Source organism: Anomaloglossus baeobatrachus, chromosome 1, assembly GCF_048569485.1.
Source record: "Anomaloglossus baeobatrachus isolate aAnoBae1 chromosome 1, aAnoBae1.hap1, whole genome shotgun sequence".
NCBI classification, from domain to species: domain Eukaryota; kingdom Metazoa; phylum Chordata; class Amphibia; order Anura; family Aromobatidae; genus Anomaloglossus; species Anomaloglossus baeobatrachus.
Window position 1 is genome coordinate 179,405,313 of NC_134353.1, and position 24,561 is coordinate 179,429,873.

General features: G+C 44.6%; 1 protein-coding gene across 2 annotated transcripts in view; it reads left to right on the top strand.

Annotated features, from left to right (window-relative positions):
* The window catches only part of SH3RF1 (SH3 domain containing ring finger 1), a 211,547-nt gene that overhangs the window by 118,753 nt on the left and 68,233 nt on the right, over window positions 1-24,561 (top strand). For both annotated transcript variants that reach the window (XM_075347241.1, XM_075347249.1), the window contains exon 3: window positions 2,914-3,189. In XM_075347241.1, the coding sequence (XP_075203356.1) occupies window positions 2,914-3,189 (276 nt within the window). The remainder of the gene's footprint in view (window positions 1-2,913; window positions 3,190-24,561) is intronic.

The window sequence follows — 24,561 nt, forward strand, 5'->3', positions numbered from 1 at the left end:
CAGCCTAATAGGAGAAGTCTTGTGTTCCAAGATGCCAGTATTACATTGTTCACTTGTAGTCGCAACAGAAACTTCCCTATTCAATTATGTGTATAAAGCCTAAGTATCTGTTTTCATAGTGCCTGGTTTCATAGCTCCAGTCATTACTTCTTGGAGGAAATATTCTGATAGTCTGTGGAATTTTAAGAATGAGTATTTTTTTGTAATTAAAAGGTGAAAGCCAAAACCTCATAGTGGTATAACAGAAAAATACCGTAGGATAATAGGATATTGTCCAGAAGATACCTGGACAATATCTATATGTGGATGATCTGAGCAGGGAAATAATCTGCTATATGTGAATTGTCAAATCTGTGATCCTCACCCAGTAGTGAGGAAAGTTAACAAATGAATGAAAAAATAATTTTATTTTATTTTTGTTAAGCAATATTGTCAATAACAAAAAGGATGGGCAACACCATTTGGAATCAGAATGTCCACTTATACTTATCGAAAAAGTTTGGCTTCTTAGTAGTTTAAAATTAGATGAGAAATCGCCAAACTCTTAATATGAGTCAGTACGGTAACTTTAAAGGGGTTTTCCAATGAAAACAAGTTATTGTCTGTCTATACGTGATAACTTATTGATCGGTGGGATCTGAATTCTGGGACCTGCTCTGATTGACAGAATGGGGAACTTTACCTAATGGTGCACTTTTATCCTTGGTACAATAGATTGGCAGGTTGCATGCCCGACAGCCCCCTACTCATTCTCTACAGAGCAGCGCTCGGCAGCCCCATCGAGAATGAATGGAGCCGTGGTCGAGTACACGCACTGCCACTCCATTTATTGTAAAAAGTTCTGCAGAATATGTTGACGCTATATAAATAAATACATTTATTATTGAAACCCCCGTTATTCTAATTGGGATGGATCCTAGCTGTCTGATCTCCAATGATTAACCCCTTCATACCACTTTTTGCCCTGAGATTCGTCTTGCAGTGATGTATAGGTATTGTTGGTAAATTTTCACTGGTCAGCCATCCTATAAACACATTTCAGTAGATTTCCTACAGTCCTTACCTATCGGATTTCCCCCAGTGTGTTATATTAGTAATTAGTATGTTGTCAGCTTTAGTGTTCCCATACCAGCATGATGTTCGTTGTGTCCATGGCAGGCCTTCCAGTATAGGTAAGCTCACGTATACCACGTATCACTATGTAATTTGTATGATTAATTGTGACTGCATGATGGATGAATGCATGCGGAGTGCTCCGGCAAGCATGAAGCACATATGGTGACTTATTCCTCTATTTCCACCACCACATGTGCAATCCGACATCTGCCAGATTTGGAAAGCGTGGTAAGATGCTATAAAATTAATGAATATGGGAAGTCGATACTTTATTATTATCTGCTTTTAAGTTTGCTGCTGCAAAGGAGATCTGCTGTCGATTTCCTTCCATAGGAAAGAGCGCGTGGTGTTGAAAGCTGGAAGGACAGCTCTCTCTTAGATCCTTGTTTTTGGAATAACATATCCACTAAAGGGCCAGTGATTCCCATCATAGAAGTGAATGTGCTGGGAACATATGGAGAGCACATTCTGATTTCCCTAAGTCCACAGAAATATGTGAAATGCTTGCTGTGCAGCGTTAGGAGAAAAATGGCTGCCGTTCCTAGAGTTACAAATTGCAGTAATCTAAGAAGCACTTGCATTATTCTGGCCTACATCATTTAAGGTCCACCTAATCTATATTATTATTATTATTTATTATTATAGCGCCATTTATTCCATGGCGCTTTACAAGTGAAAGAGGGTATATGTACAACAATCATTAACAGTACAAGACAGACTGGTATAGGAGGAGAGAGGACCCTGCCCGCGAGGGCTCACAGTCTACAGGGAATGGGTGATGGTACAATAGGTGAGGACAGAGCTGGTTGCGCAGTGGCCCACTGGACTGAGGGCTATTGTAGGTTGTAGGCTTGTAGTTTGTATATATATGATAAGATTGGTTTTCATTCTTCTGGAACCTGACATAAAAAAAAAATTGTGGATCCTGTGTAAGCTATTGTTATGCGCATTAAAGTGCACATGTGGTACATAATGTAAAGTAAGGTCTTACTTAAAACTACTACATCTGACCCACCCGGTACAGACTAGAGGTCCCAGCTCCGTAGTCCCTAAAGGCTACTGCACAGACTGAAACACCTCTAACTGGATGACTCAGATGACCACTGGAACCTTTTGCTTCCTAAGTGGCCATTGAGGGTTCCATGTATCTCCTTAAGAATCCAGGGGAAGATGTAAAGTAAAATAAGGTACACTAAATTATAATCTGCCAGGAGAAACTCAAAACAAACAGGCTATAGTTCCAAGCATGGTTCACTGCAGAAATATAACCAGCAGGACATGGAAGCCCAGGCAAGCTTTATATAGTTACACTCGCTGGGTGATAGGGCACACTAAATTACATAATAGGCAACACTTGTTGGCAGTAAGGTAATGAAAACAAAGTGTCCACACAGAGACAAAGTATTCAGAACCTAGATAGCAACTGAGCCTGACCGTGGCTCAGCAGAGAGGGAAACGGAGCACAGCACAGGAGGCTGCTGGATCAAATCCAAGACCTGACAGCTTTATATAGGTTTTACCAGTTATTGTAATCCTGCCTGTAATGTTAATAGACTGCTGAGAAGTGACTATTACAAAACATGAAGTGTCAGACCATTATGAGGCTGATTAGCCAGAGTGCAAACTGCAAGATTGTTATTATTATTTAAATTAAAAAAGCGAAAATGAACATTAGAATCCATTCCATCTAAAAGGTTAACTCTGATGTGTCAAGTATGGACTTTTTTAAATGATACATTCCCTATTAATGTCAATTTGAAAAATCATCCTAATGTTAATATGTCCTTTTCTTTTCAGGGTGTACCTCAGTTACCGTGTGCCAAAGCTTTGTACAACTACGAAGGGAAAGAACCCGGGGATCTGAAATTTAACAAAGGTGACATCATTGTCCTCCGCCGTCAGGTTGATGAGAATTGGTACCATGGAGAAATTAATGGAGTCCATGGCTTCTTCCCAACCAACTTTGTGCAGATTATTAAGCCTTTACCTCAACCTCCGCCTCAATGTAAAGCACTTTATGACTTTGAAGTGAAAGACAAGGAAGCTGACAAGGATTGCTTACCCTTTTCAAAGGTGAGGAAACTTGGATACCCTATTGTCTCTAATATATGCTAACATAAATTCTGTATTTATTTACTTTTCATTACACTCTGTCCAGACTTATGTAATAATTATTTTTGCCTATCCTCCTCATGTGCACCTTATCCTGTTATTAGCTCCTTTCCCTCAAAAATTTCCTTTTGTGAATTTTTTTAGTATTTTTTTTATTTTTTAAAAAATTAAACATTTTATAAATAGTATAGTGTATCTTATTTTTAGGTTTATATACATTTGCTTGATACACTATTTTTTGTATTATTCTTTTGTTGGTGTAAAGTACAGATTTAGAAAAAAGGTCATGCACAGGTCTGGTTACATGCCCCATATTAAAAAATGGCCAAACCTTGGCATGGCAGAGCTGCTGGGTCTTAAAAAGGACCTGGTCATGTAGGACAGGAACACTGTTTTTTAACAGGTGATGTATTTATTTTTTAAAAAATGTCACCTAAATGGGTAGTCTCATGGCGCATTGCCTAGCCACAGGATATGATATGCATACATATATATGTATATGAAAGAGGAGGCACCGTCACTGGACAACGGAGACGCACATCTGGCCAACCGAGCGACCGTTAGGTAAGTATTATAAAGTGTTTTTTATGTTCTCACAGCGGCCTGGGCTCTTATATACAGCATGTTAGAATGCAGTATAGAAGAGCCCGGTAGTGGTGGCCGCAGCTTATACACCAAAAAAGTGGTGACAGATTCCCTTTAAGTCAGTCCCGTTCTCTGCCTGTACAGCTGGGACAGAGAAGGGGCCTGGCTGAGCTGTTATGTATAGCGAACCATAGCTTCATGCAACTCGAAATCCGGCCCAGGTTAGTTCAACTTGTATATTCTCCACATCTTTTAGATGTAAACTGTTAAATTGTGTAAAAATATTATTCATAAGAAACTTTTAATCAAGCTCCAAGTAAATTTTTGTGCAACATTTGAGAGTTTTAGTTAAATTTAGAATGTTTTAATTGAAAAATGTGCCCATGGAGATATGAAAAAAGAAACAATATACACATACATACATGCCGGACTCTTTTCTGTACTGCTGCCCGGTTACTGATTAACTGCAGGGGTCACATCTAAGGCTAAGTTCACACATCCTGTGTTTTGCATCAGTCACAATCCGTCGCCTTGGGGAATTACGGTAACCTGCAAAATATTTTGCAGGAATCCTGTATTTCCCCATAGACTTCTATTAGCGACGGATTGCGACTGATGACCCTGCGTTGCATCCGCTGCGTCGCGGTCCGTCGTTTTTGACTGACCGCCGAGCGGGGAGCAACGCAGAATGTAACGTTTTTCGGGCCGTCAAAATTAACGCGCCGCACAGGAATCCGTCGCCATCCGTCAAGCTTGTAATGCATGTCTATGGTGCTGGATTCCGTCGTAATCCGTCTTACAACGGAATCCAGCGCAGGATTCCGTCATGCTCTACTGAGCATGCCCAGCATGCTTGGCACGCCCACTGGGCTGTCCCAAACACAGACGGATCATGACTGATCCGTCAAAAAACGGACGCACAGCGGATGTAACGGACGCAACTGATCCGTTTTTTCACAGGATTCCTGTGAAAGGAATCCTGTGAAAAACACATCAGTTGCATCAGTTGACATCTTGAAAATGACTGATCCGTTGCTGACGGACCTGACGGATTGAAAACACAGGATGTGTGAACTTAGCCTAAGGCTCCTTTCACACATCAGTTTTTTGCCTTCAGTCACAATCCGTCAAAATGTGAATAAAACGACGGGTGGCCCGACGTTGCTTCCGACGTACGACGGATCTGTCAAAAAATCTCTTTGCGGCCGACAGAAGCAAAGTCCAGGGGAACGTTTTTTTGTCACCGTCAAAAAAACGGACGGCATTGGATCCGTCGCCGTTCGTCGTCTTTTAGAATGGAAGCCTATTGATGCAGGATCCATGCTATGATGGAATCCAGCGACGGATTCCGTTTTTTTAAACAGAGCATGCTCAGATGGGATAAAACAGTGTCTGGCTGAACTCAAAAAACTGATGTGTGGAAGAGGCCTAAGCTATTTGTTTTGGCTTGGATGGCACATGGCCAGTGCAGCTATGGCCACTGATTGACTGCAGGGGTCACATCTGAGTTATCTCTTTTGGCTTGGATGGCAAATTACCTTTACAGCCATTGTAGCTATGGCCACTAATTGACTGCAAGGGTCACATCGAATCTATCTCTTTTGGCTAGGACGACCGACACATGATCTTTGCAGCTATGGCTACTGATTGACTGCAGGGGTCATGTGCTCCTCACACCGGAAAGTGGGGGACAGGTGGGCTATATTAATAAGGTATTGTGAGTGTGTGTCTTTTATTAACTTTCATATCTCTATGGGCTCATTATTAAAATAAAAAGTGGTGGACAACTTCTCAAATATAAAGGTAAAACATTAATGCAAGGAAACAGCTGATGACTGGAAACACTGGAGTGTATTAATGGCCATGTGGGGCATCCTTTCACATCAGTGCTCATGAAAGATCCATTAAGACCCAGAATAATCACACATTAGGGAAGAGTGTGGTGAACTTAGAATAACCTCTGCCCAGCAGGGGAAAGCAATGTTTTCGGGCCTGGTGAAGGCTCTGTTGTCTTTAGATCCCCTGTGCTTGTTTCTGCTCTTTCCGGGTTTGTTCTTTCTTATGCATAGAAGTTGGTATTGTAGTGCTAGCTGTGCAGTTGGTAGGGGCTTCCTATTCTTAGTCAGTGCTAGCTGTGCAGGTGGTAGGGGCTTCCTATTCTTAGTCAGTGCTAGTGTAGTGATGAGCCAGGGGAGCCTCCGGCCTTGTAGTCGTGGCTGTAGTTTTCAGGCTTGTCCCTGGCTTCACCACTACCTCAAGGTCGGGAGCTGACTTGGTGGGGCAGAGTGTGATGGTGCATTCGCCGGACGGTGTACAAACGATCTTCAGGCAAAGGGTGGTGGTAACAAAAGACATCCTTTATTGTACATAACAATCTGGCAGTAAAATCAGGCACTTTCGGTGGCGCTGGGGGCAGCCTGCCCTAATGCACCCTCTGATGGGGATATGCCCGGGGTACTCCACTTCGCCGGGCTCCCACTCTTCGGTTACACGCACACCGGACCCATACCAGTTGCTTCACACCCTGAGGTTACGTTCCACTCCTTTCTCTCCGGTGCCCCCTGCTGGTCCCGCTCACACACTCTGCTCCTCGATGTTCTCACTCTTCCGTCCCGGATCCAACTAACTCACACACACCTAAACTCCTCCCCTGGTGTTAGCCGGCTCCTCCTTCCCCGGTGGCAACAGCCGTTCCACCCGGCCACTAGGGGGTTTCAAACATATTACATTTACAACGAACACATTTTTATTAATGGCATTTCCGGGCTAACTATGCTTCCCTTTGCAGGGGGTCTGCTCACCCACTGCATACCTCCCCTCTTAAAACCCGAGCCTCCCGGCAAGGCTCTATCTAAAAAATCACATACACTTTAAAACTAGACATAACATGGTGATAAGCTACGAACCAGTCCACAACAAGCGGCCCGGAAGAAAAGGGGCACCAGTCCAGCGCTCGGTCTTGGCAGTGCCCGGAGGCTTAGCAGCGCTCCCGGTCTTTGGTGGTGCCCGGAGGCTTAGCAGCGCTCCCGGTCTACGTTGTGGACAACAGGAATACAAAACTGAAACAAAACTGTTCCCTCTTCGCCTTACGGAGGAGCCCCTAGCTCAGTCCAGCAGCGGACTCTCTCCGGGCTTAACAACTGGAACAACAGGAACACAACTTCTGCCGGTCTTCGTACAAGCCGACCAGGACATTTTACTCCGGAGGCCAGGACCGCTTCCATTCGGCCGCCTGGGCCTGGATGTAGTCGCCCAGGGACTGCCCAGGTTGTCGGCGTACCCTCCGAAAAGACACAGGAGCGTAGGGGGCCTCTGATGGCGTGGCCTCTTCGGTCCCCGCCGGGGGTGATGGAGCCGCTACCCGGGGTGGTTGAGGCACATCCAGAACAATCACCGGGTGGTTGGTAACACTCTGATTGACCGCCAGCACCGCCGGAGTGCTCTTTTCCGGGTCAGCGGTCGGGCTGGGCTTCACCTCCGGTGCGACCGCCAAGGTACGTCTGGGATGGGATGCATCGGTCGACACCGGTTTTGACTGATTCCGTCGCCGATTCTGGTGCTCTTCCCATTCTAGCTCCTGCTGCCATTGGGCCGCTTCACGTGGGGTCGGCATCCTGGTCACTCCGACCGCGAAAAGGCAGCGGCTTCCCGCCTCGGGTAGAAACTGTACTTTTTCAACCTGATAGAGGGTGTGGAGGCGCTGCGGTAACCCTTCCACATCCAGGTGTACCCGGTTATAGAAATAGTCATCTCCGGTTGTCTCTTCCCGGATAAAACCATAGCCTTCCTGCTGATTAAATTTCACCACTATACCGGTGGTGAATTGTAACGCCAGCTCTTCGCTGCCGGGACCGGCCATCATCTCCCGGGCGATGGTTTCCGCGAGCAGCCGCTCTTGAACGGGGTCTGGTACCGGGGACGGAGCCCTTGGGTAAGGTATGGGAGACGGGCGTACGGGGTCCCAGAAAAAGCCCCGGTGGTCTCGCTCCAGCTTCTGGGCAAGTACTTCTGCCGGCTCCTGTCCGGAGGCGGATGGCGCTGCTGCCGCGGCGACGGGCGGAGGTGTCTCGAGGTCGGCATATAGGATCTCCAGGGGCCGATTCCCCACCGGCAACTGTGTAGCATAAGTCGCCCGGACTTCTGTGGTGGTGCCTCCGGTCGCAGCATCCCAAGTGGTCAGCCAGGTCACTTTAGCCGGCCGTTCTGATCCTCCTGGCGCGGCCGGGATGTCGAGAGGGGGCACTCCAGTAGCTGCAACGTGCTTGGGACGGAGCCCTTGACCCAGGCTAGTGAGTGCTAGGGCGGTCACCATTTCTTGTTGTTCGGAGGTCTCCATGTCAAGAACTCGCGACGTCTCTAGCAATGGCGGCGGAGTCGATGCTGATGCTGGAGGAAATGGAGGCGGGCCTATGTTTCCCGCTCTTGGGCATGCTCCACCCCCAGCCTCACACATCATCTTGACTCCTCCGTGGCGGTTCTTCTTTTTCTTCAAAACACCGCCCACTTCATATGTCTTTCTTCGTGCCCTGGGACCGGCACCTCCCCTCTTTGGGCGGAGTACTCCGAACTTCTTTTTCGGCATCGGCCAGCCCCAGGCTCTTCTTTTGGCGCCAATTTTTCGCGCCTTTTCTTCATCTTCACAGACGACGGCCATCTTGCCGCCATCTTGTGCCCGGTCCAACGCTGCAGGCACTGTATCTTCTTCTTCCCACCATGGGATCGGAAATCTTCTATCATAGTTCGGATCCTGTGCCCTAGGCACCACTTGATCTCCGACTTCTTGGGTCCCTGGCAGGGAATTCGCATCCTGCCGACTACGCCACATGTAGTGATGAGCCAGGGGGGCCTCCGGCCTTGTAGTCGTGGCTGTAGTTTTCAGGCTTGTCCCTGGCTTCACCACTACCTCAAGGTCGGGAGCTGACTTGGTGGGGCAGAGTGTGATGGTGCATTCGCCGGACGGTGTACAAACGATCTTCAGGCAAAGGGTGGTGGTAACAAAAGACATCCTTTATTGTACATAACAATCCGGCAGTAAAATCAGGCACTTTCGGTGGAGCTGGGGGCAGCCTGCCCTAACGGACCCTCTGATGGGGATATGCCCGGGGTACTCCCGCTCCCACTCTTCGGTTACACGCACACCGGACCCACACCAGTTGCTTCACACCCTGAGGTTACGTTCCACTCCTTTCTCTCCGGCGCCCCCTGCTGGTCCCGCTCACACACTCTGCCCCTCGATGTTCTCACTCTTCCGTCCCGGATCCAACTAACTCACACACACCTAAACTCCTCCCCTGGTGTTAGCCGGCTCCTCCTTCCCCGGTGGCAACAGCCGTTCCACCCGGCCACTAGGGGGTTTCAAACATATTACATTTACAACGAACACATTTTTATTAATGGCATTTCCGGGCTAACTATGCTTCCCTTTGCAGGGGGTCTGCTCACCCACTGCACTAGCTGTGCAGGTGGTAGGGGCTTCCTATTCTTAGTCAGTGCTAGCTGTGCAGGTGGTAGGGGCTTCCTATTCTTAGTCAGTGCTAGCTGTGCATGTGGTAGAGGCTTCCTATTCTTAGTCAGTGCTAGCTGTGCAGGTGGTAGGGGCTTCCTATTCTTAGTCAGTGCTAGCTGTGCAGGTGGTAGGGGCTTCCTATTCTTAGTCAGTGCTAGCTGTGCAGGTGGTAGAGGCTTCCTATTCTTAGTCAGTGCTAGCTGTGCAGGTGGTAGGGGCTTCCTATTCTTAGTCAGTGCTAGCTGTGCAGGTGGTAGGGGCTTCCTATTCTTAGTCAGTGCTAGCTGTGCAGGTGGTAGGGGCTTCCTATTCTTAGTCAGTGCTAGCTGTGCAGGTGGTAGAGGCTTCCTATTCTTAGTCAGTGCTAGCTGTGCAGGTGGTAGGGGCTTCCTATTCTTAGTCAGTGCTAGCTGTGCAGGTGGTAGGGGCTTCCTATTCTTAGTCAGTGCTAGCTGTGCAGGTGGTAGGGGCTTCCTATTCTTAGTCAGTGCTAGCTGTGCAGGTGGTAGAGGCTTCCTATTCTTAGTCAGTGCTAGCTGTGCAGGTGGTAGGGGCTTCCTATCCTTAGTCAGTGCTAGCTGTGCAGGTGGTAGGGGCTTCCTATTCTTAGTCAGTGCTAGCTGTGCAGGTGGTAGGGGCTTCCTATTCTTAGTCTGCACCAACTTCATTTGACTTTCATTGATGCGGATTGCTGTGGCTATTTTCATGTCGTCTGGATGACTTGTGATGAATGAGCTCAATATGATCAGACAATCTGGGCTGGACTCAGTACAACAGCTGTATGGTGGTATTGTTCAGTCATCTTGGATCTCTCACAATGGATATTTACCATCTCTCCACAGGTGATAAATGTCAGACTGTTTGGACCCCCGCAATCACTTGATCATACAGTAGACCCAAGCCCGATATTCCGCAGCAGTGCAGTCTACAGTGTGGAGTTTAAATGGAGTGTGGTCAATGATGTGGTGCTGACAAAAATCAGTTAAGCAATGTACTTGATATATAATTGTTGGAGGAAGATTGAATTAGATGGACCTAGGTCTTTTTTCAACCTATATAAGCTTTGTAATTATGTCCCCATTAGTCTTTTTCAGTTCTCTAAATTTATATTTAAGGGACGTTTCAGAAATATAGAAACAGCTTAGAAAACTTTGAATATGCTATGATTGTCTTTAGCAGAAATACCCCTTTAAATGGATTGTCCATTAACAGCATATTGGTGACCTATCCAACGGATAGATCATCAAGATCAGATCAGATAGGGGTTAGGCACCTAGCACTCCACCAATCAGCAGCCATTTGCTCTGGCCAGATATAAACACTTTGAACAGAGCAAGTGCTACTCCATTCCATGTGTAGTTGAGCATTGCTCTGCAGAACAAATAACAGCTGGTTCGTGGGGATGCCAGGTGTTGGACTCCTGTTGATTTCATATTGATGCTCTACTCTGCGGATAGGTCATCAGTATCCTGTGACTGGACACATCCTTTAAGTCCTACAACTTTTATTCACGTAGCCTAAGTGAGGAAGAATGATCATGAAAGTGCCAGTTTTGTTACTTTTTTTGTATTTTTGTGTAAATCTATTTTTATTAAGATTTTACAAATATACAAGTCCCAGAAATACAAAGCATAATAAATATACATTTGAATACACCAAAAATACAAGACGTCTACGAGCCTGGAAAACAACCAAGTGAAGGCCCACAAATAAAAAAGAACGCCTTGTCTCAAATTCTATTATTTTGTGTTTGGTTATATTCAGAGATTCTACTAATCAGATAAAAACAAAAGCGAGAAGATTCAGAAATTGTTATCCAAGTTATAACGTAACATTTTGGTCTATAGGAGAAAAAGAGAGAGAAGAAAAACAGAGAGAAGAAAAAGAGAGAGAAGAGGGAGAAAAAAAAAGGAGTGGGTCAGTAAAGAAGGGGCATGTGCCAGGGGAAGCCTCCCTTATGTAATGGAAAATCTTAATTTGTATCTTTGTATTGCACTTTGAAACGGAATACAGTGGAACCTCGCTTAACGAGTAACCCACTTAACGAGAATTTCGCTTAACAAGCAAAGATTTCTGTAAATTTGTAACTCTGTTTACGAGAAAGCTTTGCTGTACGAGCAAAATCCTCACCGCACACACTTCCGGTTCTGTACATCCACCGCGCTCTGACCCGCTCTTGAAGTCCACACAAACACACACATGCACGCACAAAACACACACAAACAATCACGCATGCACGCACGTACACACATACAGTATTATGCTCACCTTACCTTCCGTTCCATCGCCAGTCTCATGGTTCTTGTAGTTCGCCGGCTCATCGCGACGAGGGAAGAATCCTCGCAGCGAACTACAAGACCCAGGAGGCCGGCGATGGAACGGAAGGTAAGGTGAGCATAATATGTGTACCTTCAGTTCCATCGCCGGCCTCCTGGGTCCTGTAGTTCGCCGCTCCAGGATGTGTATCGGCAAGCATGGCGACGAGGCAAGAACTTCGGCTATCAGACGCTACTCAAAGGCAGCGCGCTGACCAATCAGAGGGAAGCAGCTCCTGCTTTTGACATCAGCGCTCTTGAGTGTGGAAGTTCCGGCCTCGTCGTGATGGTAACCCGATACACAGCCCGTACCAGTGAACAGCAAGTCCCAGGAGACCGGCGATGGAACGGAAGGTAAGATGAGCATAATATGTGCATGTGCGTGCGTGCTTGTATGTGTGTGTGTGTGTGTGTTTGTGTGAGTTTGTGCATGTTTGTGTGTTTTTGTGCATATGTGGAATGGCACAATAGGGGACCAGGATGGGACATTTAACATTTTGTGGAACGAATTGTCTGCTTTGCAATGATTTCCTATGGCAAATTTTGCTTTGCTGAACGAGTAACTTGGTTTACAAGCACACTCCCAGAACGGATTGTTCTCGTTAACCAAGGTTCCACTGTAGTAGTTTTTTTCATTCTTAATTTTAGGATTCCTCGAAGAGGTTAATCTCTGGGGAAACTTGATTTTCGCGATGTGACTAGCGGAAATGTCACATTCTGGTTCACCTCAAGCTATGCTACAGGGAATAGGAATTTGTGGAACACCTCAGCCCACCAGAAATGGAAATTTCTACAGTGATGGATGAGAGCAAACAATTAGATTGAAACAATTGTCCCTTAGGACTGCGCTTAGTAATTCTTCTAAATAACATACAAGCACACACAGTAAAGGAGAGAACAAGAACCCCTTAGGACAGCGATTTAGTCTTTTTGATGCTGTGACACACCTGCTGACGTGCCTTTCATGTGTTATTTTTCAGTTTACAGTAACATAAAAAATAGATGCTAGTACACCATTTATTCCAAACATAATGCAAGCGTGTACAAGTTACTTCTTGGCTGGATATCCTAATTTTCAGTGAAATTATTGTTCATAAGCCACCCACACGGCATTCGTGTGAACTTCCTTTAGGACATTTTACATATGGTAACTGAACTGTAACTCTTTGTGTCTCACCATGACACAGAAATGCGAATCCACACTAGAACAGACACCATAAGAGACAAGTCTCCGGCCATAAAAATCCTTCAGTGTCTACAAGATGTTTACTGTTACATTAATTTACCCATAAGATTAATTTATTAGATCAGTAGACTTGTTTAAAGGGGACCTGTCATGTCAAAAAAGGCCGTGACCTGCATATATGGGGTCAATCTGCAGAATAATACCGTTCTAAATTCCAGCCAGCATGCTAAAAGCCCGGCTACTGGCAGGAAAATTAACTTTATTTCTCCCTGCAACCTCTGCCTTTCAGTCACAGAGGCGTGGCCAGAGCAGTTTCAGTCACCAGTGCAAAGTGAGCGTCGACTGTAGTCAATCCTCAGCACTGGCTGACAGCCGACTCTGATGCAATGCAAAGCTGGCTGTCAGTCAGTGCCGGGAAGTGGTTACAGTTGCAGCTCACTATGTACTGAGCGATGACTGAAACTTCTCCAGCCGCGCCTGTATGACTGAAAGCTAGAGGCTGCCAGGAGGAATACATTCCTCCTGGAAGGCCGGGCATTCAGTGCAATGGCTGTAGAGTTTTAAAACGATATTAACCTGTAGGGTGACCCTATATCTGTAGGTTAATTTATGTTGGTCCTTTATTCTACCCTGCCCCACTGACATGCTAACAACTTAAAAGGACGCTGGTAGCTGAAATGTGGCCCGATCCACCAGCAGCATATATCAGACACTGTTAGCTATGTATGTGTATAAGGTAGCTAAGGGGTAATGTGCACCTTGACAATCCCCTGCAGCCCCTGTGTGGACTCTTCTTTGGTCCCTGCTGTTACAGGAACACCCTGGGGATAGTGTGGTCTGAGCACCTTGGTTCCTGTTCGTCTTACAAGAATACAGAAAAGTGCCAACAAACCTATGGTAAAATGAATGTATAAGTGTACAATACTCTTTGGCTAAAATATAAACATATACATACATTGTGCGTCAGCAATCTGCAACTAATGGAGAGGTGGGTCACTATAGTTAAGGACCATCCATTTTGGCGTGGTTGGATGCCTTTTTTTTTAATCATCGAAACATGTTTACTAAGTACCTCACATTTTTGCATAAATAACAGTAGTGGAGTTGATATACTCATTGATCGCACTGTGCTGATACAGGTTTTAGGTTTATATCATATTGGTCCCATGTCAGGAAGGGATTCACGCTGAAGCAAAATAAGGCTCTGTTGACGTCTCATTTTTCAGGGACATTAGATGTGTACGTTGGCACTAATTCTTCAATTATCCAGTATCGGCCATTGTAAGAACCTGTGGCCCATTAGAACATGCTTTTCGATATTGTGTAAAAAAATGTATGCTGGCGTATAGTGGCCAATTGTGCTCTATAGGGACACTCTTTTGACACGCAAGGTGCCATGTTGGAGAGTATACCTGAATAACAAGATGTGACCATATGGAGGTGACTGCACAAGAGTAGACTTTGGCAGTATTTGGAAATAAATGAAGTCACATTGATGCAGTAAGAAAGATACATGTAAAATAAAGTGCTGTCATGGTAGGAAGGATGAAGGATAGCCGTGGACATCTGCTGGGATTGTTCCCTCTGGACTCACAGATCCAGATTTATGAGGTGATCATTGGATTTTGTCTGGCTTGGATATAGTCGCCTTTGAGTGAGGTGCATGCTTGTAAGTGTAGGCATACACTTGTGTAAAAGATACAGCTTTTCATGTTCTTCCAACTTAGAATGCCAAAGCAAACAGGTTTTTGTTGGCTTGTGGCAAAGTAAAAACACATTCTGGAAAATACGCATCAGTAAATCCATAAAGCCTTTAGCAATACCTCATATGCCTTGACTTGGAAGTCTTTCGTGCTTAGCCAACTTAGACTCCTCGGGGGGACCTGTTATTATGTGACAACTTGAGTCCTGGAAAGCAGGAACGGAGACCATCTGAGTGACACAAGACGGGGGATTAGTCATTTTGTGACTGCCACACAAGCTAGACTGAATCCGCAGCTTTTCTTTTACCGACTCATCTCCACATGGAATTCTTCTCAATTACATTTCATCAATATCTCGGCTTTATTTATTATATGGCGCTGACATATTCCACATTGCTGCGCAGACATGTCACAAATCTTCTGTCTCACTATATATAATGTATATCTATTCACATCCTCACCTTCTAGAGGACCAGATCCTCAATTCCTGCACTTCTCGGGAGTATGGGTTTATTCATACATGTTCTTATGGCTCTAAGATGAGCATGCAGCGTCTGCAGTCATTTCTGTGGATATCTTTTATCTTATCTGGAAATGTTTGATGAATTTTATGCTTGTCTATACATTTTTCACTAGTCAGATAAAATATGTCTCTAGACAGCTGTCTGTGCCGTTAATGCAGTGTGATTATCTAGGTTGATGTCTTGCAACCATCTGCTATGCATCTTCCGTCCTGTCCACAGTCTTATGCTGTACGCACACGCACCAGGCTCTGAGACAATGCACACTGCAACAATCTCTTTATTTTGCTTCAGAATTTCTATGTTATGGACCTGTAAATTTTAGGAGTACCATGTTTCACCAAAAATAAGCCCTATCAGGAATTTTCGGCCTTTTCAAAGTAAAGCTTAAATATAAGCCCTATCCTGAAATTAAGCACTAGTCGTGGTTCAATAATGAAGTGTCCATGCAGCTAAAAAAAGTTTAAGAATACTGCAAGACACTTCCTTAAAGAAAGGAGACACCCCAAAAAGAGGGAAGACAGACCCCGCAATCATACTCACCAGACCCTTAATGAGACATTGTGGAACGTATCGCATATCTGTGATGGAATGGACACAAACACACATCCGGTGATAGCTTACTGCTTCAGGGACCTAGAACATGAGGACCCGCGGTGGAACACATTGATACGTTCCACCACAAGTCTTTGATGCATTCCACTGCAGGTCCTCATGCTCCACAGCGTCCAGGTTCCCCAGCTGGGAAGCAGTATGCTATCACCGGATGTTTGTGTGTGATGTTAGCCGGAAGCAGGGGAGGACCACTGTGGAGCACACAAAGACATGCAGGGAGGGCCCGCTGTTGCTTACAGGAGGATCGCAGGAGGACCTGGGAGCAATCTAGATGTATGAGGTCTGGTAAGTATTATTCTCCTGCAGTGGTGTCTGCCTTTTTTTGGGTGGTAAACTTACCCCCAACCTGTATTTTCCCAAAAATAAGCCCTACACCGAAAAGAAGCTCTGGTACATTTTTGAGGGCAAAAAAATAATATAAAAGACAGTGTCTTATTTTGGGGGAAACAAAGAACATACCATTGCCATGATGGCAACACTGAGGTTCCTATAGATCACTGCCTTCATAGAAGTAACAGTACCCAGTAACAGAAGACATGGAGCTGGCTCTCTACTAAGCTGTATGAGGAGCTCTCATACTTTTAGTCTCACGGAGGATAATGGCGCCTGGATGCTCAGGGTCCTACAAGAACAAACACGCTCTGCTGTCCAGGGTTAGTTTTGCCTCTGGCTAGTATCACATAGCAATATGCATGCAAAGCACAAAGGCAACAGGCCTGTCAGTCCCATGTGTCATGGCTGCTGTGCTCCTCTGATCTTTACAGAAGTCCTTTAATCACTTTATTGTCACGGGCACCTGAACTATTAGGTAATTATACTTTTAAAGGAGCAAAATGTAATAGGGCTATGTCAGTGCAGCTTTTAAGAGAATCTGCTAAACAACTATGTACAGAGATTCTTCTGAAGTCTCTCAGCATGGAGATATATGAGATAAAATAGTGATGGTGGGGGCAGGGTACTTCTTTGTGTCCTCTTAGTAGCATTAACAAACATAGAGTCAGTCTCCACATTGCTTTGGGCTTTTTTAGGAATCGCTTGTCCTCCATGGCTTAGTTGTATGCAGTATGTATAGACACGCTCCAGTATTCAAACAGAATTAAAAAGGAAAAAGATATAAATAAAATCCAAGGTATATAGAGGTCAAGAAGAGACTTCTTTGCAATAACCATTTAGGATATGCAGACATGACAGCTTTTCAGTCCGAAAAACCACCTGTAACAACGCTAACTGAACACTCAAATCATGAGCATTTGCATTTTTATGTAAGAACAACTCACTGCTCAAAAGTTCAGATTTCTAAGAGTATTTTAAAGGGAACGAATCACCAAGTTTTTCCCTTATGAGCTGCGGCCACCACTAGTGAGCCCTTGTATACAACATTCTAGAATACTGTATATAAGAGTCCAGGCTGCTCTACATTATGTAAAAAAACACCTTTATAATACTCACCTGGGGGGCGGTCCGGTCCGATTTGTGTCGCTGCTCTTAGTCCGGCGCCTGCTCCATCTTGTGGGATCGCTGTCCTCCTGCTCAGCCCCGTGTGCATGACGCGTCCTGCATTATTCATACAGAGGCCTCCATTGCGCTCCTGTGTATGCACACTGTGATCTGCCCGACTGAGAGCAAATGAAAATATTGTAGTGCATATGCGCAGACCTATTCTTGCGCCTGTGTGTTACAGTACTTTGCGATGCCCTCAGTCAGGCAGATCAAAATGCGCCTGCGCAGGAGTGCAATGAAGGCCTCTGTGAATTACACAGGACGTGCCATGCATATGGGGCTGGGCAAGAGGATGGCGATCCCACAAGTTGGAGGAGGCGCCGGACTGAGAGCAGCTACACCCATCGGACTGAACTGCCCCCTACGTGAGTATTATAGAGGTATTATTTTAGGTTGTACAGAGTGGCCTTGGCTCTTATAGTATTCTGGAGTTCTGTATATAAGAGCTCACTAGAGGTGGTGGCCGCAGCTCATAAGGGAAAATCCTGGTGATAGGTCCCCTATAACCACTTCAGATTTCAAAAGAAACCAAGCAGTTTATTTAGTTTACTCACTTATGTAGCACTATTAATTCCACAGCACTTTAGAGATGTGATCATCACTGTCTCTATTGGGGCTCACAATCTAAATTCCCTATCGGTCTGTTTTTGGTGTGAGAGAAAACCCACACAAACACGGGGAGAACATACAAACTCCTTGCATATTTTCCTTGGTGGATCTTGAACCCAGGAAACCAGTGCTACAAGACTATTGCTAACCACTGATCCACCGTGCTGCACTAATGAGGTTGTCCACTACTGGGGCAACGCCTTCTGATTCCACATGTTTTCCTCAGATAAAATGTATAAGCTTATACTCCCCTCCCATACTGGCGCTGTTACAGCGGTGCTGCGGCTGTGTTTCTGGGGCTTATGTGACGTTGTGATACCACGTGTGCAATTACTTTCTGTCTTCTTGCCTTCAGACACAGGAGCCATCAACAGGAAGTACAGCGCTCACTTCCTGTTGATTAACTTGTTTGGTCCGAAGGCAAGAAGACAGAAGCCGGCAGTGATTGGATGCGGGGCTAGCTTGGCATCACAACATTATGTGAGCCCCGGAAACACGAGCCACTGCATCGCGGGAACAGTACCTATTTTTTTCCGACAGCACAGATGAAAAGTACCAATACAAGTTTATGGGCCCTTGAAAAACACATATAGCACCTGGACAGCATCAGGGTAAAGTCTGTGTGTGCTGTCCATGATTAACACTACAAAGTGTAGGAGAAGCTTTGTGAATTATTTACTTATCCATACATGAAAAACACTGATGACCCACTGATTGTAAAAACGGACCATACACTGATCTAAAAAAAAAACGATGGAAAAATGGACACATGGACCTTACACTGATGACACAATGATGCTAAAACAGATACAGACCATACACTGATTCAAAACACTGATGACACCAGTACCATTGTTTGGGGTACGTGAAAAATATGGACTACTGAATGAGGCTTTATGGACATTTTATTCAATTTACGTCTTCTTCGGTCTCTTCCTCTGTTCTATATTTTTCTTTTCTTCTTTTTTTGTTATAAATGCTCAGCGAACAGAAGTATAAGTCAGTCCATGTGCTCTTCACACTTGTAGTAGTGAAGGAGTGTGTGCCCCCCAGTACGTTGTCTATTGTTTGCGTGCTTCCATATGTTTGCTTTTGTGTAAACAGCTTATTGTAAGCATGCTGATAATACCATAATGATACAAAACAAATATTATCATGCTTCTCACTGGATTTTGGCAGGCATTCTGCTTATTTGGGCTACTGATTATTTCCATTAAATAGACATCATAGTCCACTAAAGGAACAGCAAAGTTTGGAGCGGGCATAAGCCAGTCCATACAATTTTCTGCACCAAAAACCATAGTGTTAGCAGGAAAAAGGCTACGTAAAATACGCACATGGTTTTGATATGGTTTGAATGGGAAAAAACGCTGAAAGAATTGACTTGCTACGGATTGGAAAAAAAACTTGGATGGTTAAAATTCTCAAGGAAAAAAAGAAGTTGCAAGTATGAAATTTCAGAACTCTGATCCACTTTGCTGGTACTGTAAATTGCAGCTTTTTTTAACCTTGAAAAATGCACAAAATAACCCTTAAAAGCAGCCTTTGACCAAGTCCTAAGAGTAGTGCTTATTAGTGATGGGTGAATAGTAAAATATTTGGGTTCAGAATATTCTTGCCAAATAATTTGTACTATTCATGTATTCGCTACCATTAACAAATCTAATGCAAGTGACTGGGAAACTCGAATATTTTTCCAAAGGACCTTGGAAGTTGGTCTGGGAGGGCTGTAAAAATGCTGCAATGGATGGAAAAGTGCTGAAACTGAATGGGACCAGCAGGAGGAAGATGCCCGGATGCATATCTGACTTACAGCTGGTTGCCGGGAATAATGTTGCCACAGTTTTATGGGTTAAAAGCAGGAGAATTATGCTTATTAAAGTTCATGAATTTGCATTGCTTCCCCCACCCACCCTCTGTAACAGTGTCTGTCTTTGGTTGCAGTCCTGCTTCCCCCGCCCACCCTCTGTGCTGGCGTCTATGATTGGTTGCCCTCACACTAGCTGTCTGGGTTAGGAAGTGGAGTGTAAAAATAAATAAATAATTGGAAAAATGGCATAGGGTCCCCCATATTTCGATACCCAGAGCAGAAAACAGCTGGAGGCTGCAGCCCTCAGCTGTGTGCACCATCTTGGCTGTGTATCAAAATACAAGGAACACCGTGAAGTGCTTTTTTTTTTTTTTTTTTAAATATTTTAAATAAATAATTAAAGAAAACATTGTGGGATCCCCCCATTTTTGATACCCAATCAAGATGGTTATTGAGCCCTCCCCAGCCTAAAAATAACAGCCGCACTAAAATTGGCCCATCCGTTAGATGTGCCAGTCCTGGCTTTTACCCGGCTCTTCCCGGATAATAGGGGTAATATAAGGGGTTAATGACAGCTGTGATTTGTCAAAAAATCACTGCTGTCTTCAAGCCTGAGTTTAGTAATGGGGAGGGGGTCTATAAGACCTCCCCATTACTAATCATGTAAGTAAAATGAAATAAATAAACAACACAAAGAAAAATCCTTATTAAAAAATCCCCCCTCCCCTTCTTTTTCCAATTTATTAACCTCCAAAGCACCCTTGCAGACTAATCAGGGCAGTTGTGGGCTGCTATTTTTAGGCTGAGGGGTCTAATAACCATAGTGCCTCCCAAGCCTAAGGACGGCGTCACACGGTACGATCTGTCGTGCGATCGCACGAGTGATCGTACCCGCCCCCGTCGTTTGTGTGTCACGGGCAATTACCGTAGTTGCCCGTGGCGCACAAAGTCGTTAACCCCCTGTCACACGTACTTACCTCCTGGACGACGTGGGGGTGGCGAACATCCTCTTCCTGAAAGGGGAGGGACGTTCGGCGTCACACGACATCACACATAGTAGCGGAGGGGCGGAGATGAGCGGGACGTAACATCCCGTCCACCTTCTTCCTTCCGCATTGCTGGCGGGACGCAGGTAATCTGTGTTCGTCATTCCCGGGGTGTCAAACGGAGCGTTGTGTGCTGCCTTGGGAACGATGAACAACCAAAGCACAGAAGGAGGACCGACATTTTGAAAATGAACGACGTGTCAACGAGCAACGATAATGTGAGTATTTTTGCTCGTTCACAGTTGTTCGGAGGTGTCACGCGGTACAATATCTCTAACGATGCCAGATGTGCGTTACGGAATCCATGACCCCGACGACATATCCCCCGATATATCGTACCATGTGATGCAGGCATTAGAATACCAGCCCCCAGCTGTCGGCTTTGTCTTGGCTAGGTGTCAAAATTGGGGGCAACCGCACTTTTTTTTAATTATTTAAATAATTAAAAAAAAAAAGTCAACCAAACCTACTTTTTCTTAAAATAAGTAGTATGCTTTTGATAGATAGGACTTCTCTAAATGCTGCGATACCACATATGTGTATTTTTTACATTTTTTTATTATCTTTATTTTTAATGGGTTTTTTTTTTTTTTTTATACTTTACTTTTAACAGTTATTAATAGTCCCCTTAGGGGACTTGAAGCTGCAATCGTCTGACCACTTGTGCTAAATACTGCAATGCCACAGTATTGCTTTGCATAGTAAAAATCACTATCTCCTTTGCAGCCCGGCCATAGGCAAGGTTCAAAGGAGCATTACTGTGACGAGTACGGAGGTCTTCAGCAGACCCCCTGCAGTCATAGTAACCCAACGGTGTCCTACGATCACTTCACTGGCACGCCAATTGGAGCTTAAAATGGTGCACCCCCATGCCGATGCGTATCAGATTTTGACAGTGGAAGTCAGAAGTTATATCACAAGCTCTCAATGAAAATCTATGAGAGCCAGAACGAAGCTCTCATAGACTTGAATTGAAGAGTGGCCTCCTGAGCGCTCCATAAAATTCAGGAGCCATCTGGCAGGTCACAAACCGCTGCATATTGGTCAGTATATGAGTATGGTCAGGGCCTCAGATTAACAGCACCACTCCAGTAGTCAACTGGAAAAAAAAAAACAAAACCTAGAGTGCATACCCCAGTCTCTCTGGTGGTCTATGGCAGCAGACACAATCACTTGATTGCGATGCAAAAATGAGTTGGGTGAGACTTAATCCAACCAGAAGTGATGATTCACATCTGTGCAATCATCTGAGCCCGGAGGCGCTGACTGGAGGCAGAGTCAGATGACTGAGACCCATGCCATCACTCTATGGGATGACATACTGTCACCAGTGCGGCTAAATGAGTCACACATTTTTTTTCAAAGCACTTTAAGACAAATTCTGATGTTAGGAAAACTGTTTTAATATTATAAAAACTTACAGGAAAAATGATTTTCAAATCCCAAAGCTACTGATTTACTTGGAGAACCCTCTAATACAACGAGTTGTTGTTTTCCTCATTATCCCAAGTAGCTGATTGTTTTCTACTGATAAAATAAGGATCCAGAATGGATAGTAAGATTGCCGTAAGTATGTTAGCTGATTTGTCTTGCACCCTGGGGACCTTGATTTTTTTTCCTGTATGAACCCAGGCAACCGACACATGACTATAGTGCATGAGATGCAGCTGACGGTTGGACTGCATTACATCCCATTAGGGAGGCTGAGAATCCTTCCCTTTCCCATTGCGTTTGTTCCACATGGTGAATATTCTTTAGTTGACCCAGTTGGCACAACTCACCGGTGACATCATGTTGTGTGCCTGTGGCCGGCCTCACAATGTAGCAGTTCGGTAAGTTTATATGTTTGGGCAGAGGCTCATTCTGGAGCTGCAATGTAGGTAACAAGGGGCTGAGAACACAAGAATTAGAAAGTTATAGTATAAGTGCCACAGTCATTGAGGGAAAAGTGATACTAGAGTAGATATGTGTGACAATGAGAGTGATTTTACCTTTGTAAACTTGTTTGGATAGTGAGAAATATTATTTTATTCCTCCACATGTTGTTTTATAAACTGCTATGATTATTGCATATACTAAACTGTATATAATCAATACGTATTCTACATACTATCAGAACTGATCAGTTTTATTACCGTACACATATAAATAGAGCAGATTTATCAAGAATCTAGAAAGAAAACTGTTGCCTATGGCAGCCAATCACAGCAAAGCTTTCATTCTAGCACAGCAGCTTGTGAAATGAAAGCTGTGCTGTGATTGGTTGCTACTTTTAGACACTTTTGGTAATTGAGTCCCCTCATTTTTAAACAGTCTAGTCCTTTAGGGTAAATTTACGTGTTTAGAGTCTGGAAAGAATTTTCAGCGAGCAGTTGTGTGCTGAAAATTTGCAGCATAATAGCGTAATATAATAGCAGCTGAGTAAATGACATAACAAATCTCATCTATACATTTGGTGACCATTTCTGTGCAGAAATTAACATGAAGTGCGGATGATAAAATCTGCTGCTTCTCATTTCTTTTGAGGAACATACAGGGCCCATTCATCAAAGGTTTTTCATGTCAGAACTAAAATTCCTACGCCATTTTCGTGCAGCTCTGACAAACTTGGCGGATGTGGGGTGGGGCATGGCGACCATGAATCTGATGAGCTGCAGCAGTGGAGGGGACTGGAGTAAGATTTGTAATGTGGCACACACCAAAGTGCCCGCCACTTCTCCAACAGTCCTGATTCATGAAAGTAAGCATCTGACTCTAGCACGGCCCATCGGGCCCATAGTGCATATTTTTTTCTTTTTCCATGGAAGGGGTAAAATCAACAAATTTGAAACAAACCCGGTATTAAAGGGGGTTGTCCACTACTAGGACAAGAACTTTTTATTCCCCGTATTTGGCCCCATTACAATAAAAAGCTTATACTCACCTCCGGTGCCAACGCCGTTCTAGCATTGTTGGTACTCATGTTCTCGATACTCACCTGAGGTTGTTACATTATGCAAGCCCCACGACCAATCAGCGTTGGCTTTCATCTCCCCACCTTTGGACATATACGTTTTTAATGGTAAGTGAGCAGCAACTGCAGCTGTCACTTCCTGTTGCTTACTTATACACCTGAAGGCGGGAAGAGAGAAGCCAGCGCTGGTTGGATGCGAGGCTTGCGCAACGTAACAACGTCACGTGAGTATCGGGAACATGATCACCGACACTGCTGGAACGGCGCTAGGTAACTATAAGCTTTTTATTTTAATGGGGCCAAACATGGGGAATGAGAAGGGATTTTCCTATTAGTGGACAACCCTTTTAACACACATGGATGTTGCTGCAGAAAATCCACAACATGTCAACTTCAGGGGGTTCAAAAATCCCTGATCTGGTGAGCATTTCAATAAAAATAACAGGCACATATTCAGCCTAAAGGGCCTCATTTATCAAAACGTAAAATGGTTTTATGGTTCAGAGCTCAGCTTTAATTTCTTTAACTGCTCTGAGAAATAGCTGAGCTTTAATGGTGGGCTATAGACAACAAAGTCCGTTTTAATTCACTCAAAGCCAAGGAGGATGGATGTGACAGCTGATATGTTGGCGGCTACCTCAGTATATTCCTAAATATAGTTTTGCCTTTTACAGTGAAGTAATCGAGCTTTATTTGCATATTATTTCAGGCATATTCCATGTGTTTTTGCTTTTTGTTTTCTTGGATTTTTGTTAGTATCGCTCAATACATACTAGCGTAAGGCATTATTGAGCAATTTCTGCTGTCATGCTGTAGACATAGAAGCATGCCGCTATGGCCACATTTCTGGCGGGAATGGATTTATGTGCTGAGTAAGACTTAGGGGTACTTTGCACACTACGACATCGCAAGCCGATGCTGCGATGCCGAGCGCGATAGTCCCCGCCCCCGTCGCAGCTGCGATATCGTGATAGCTGCCGTAGC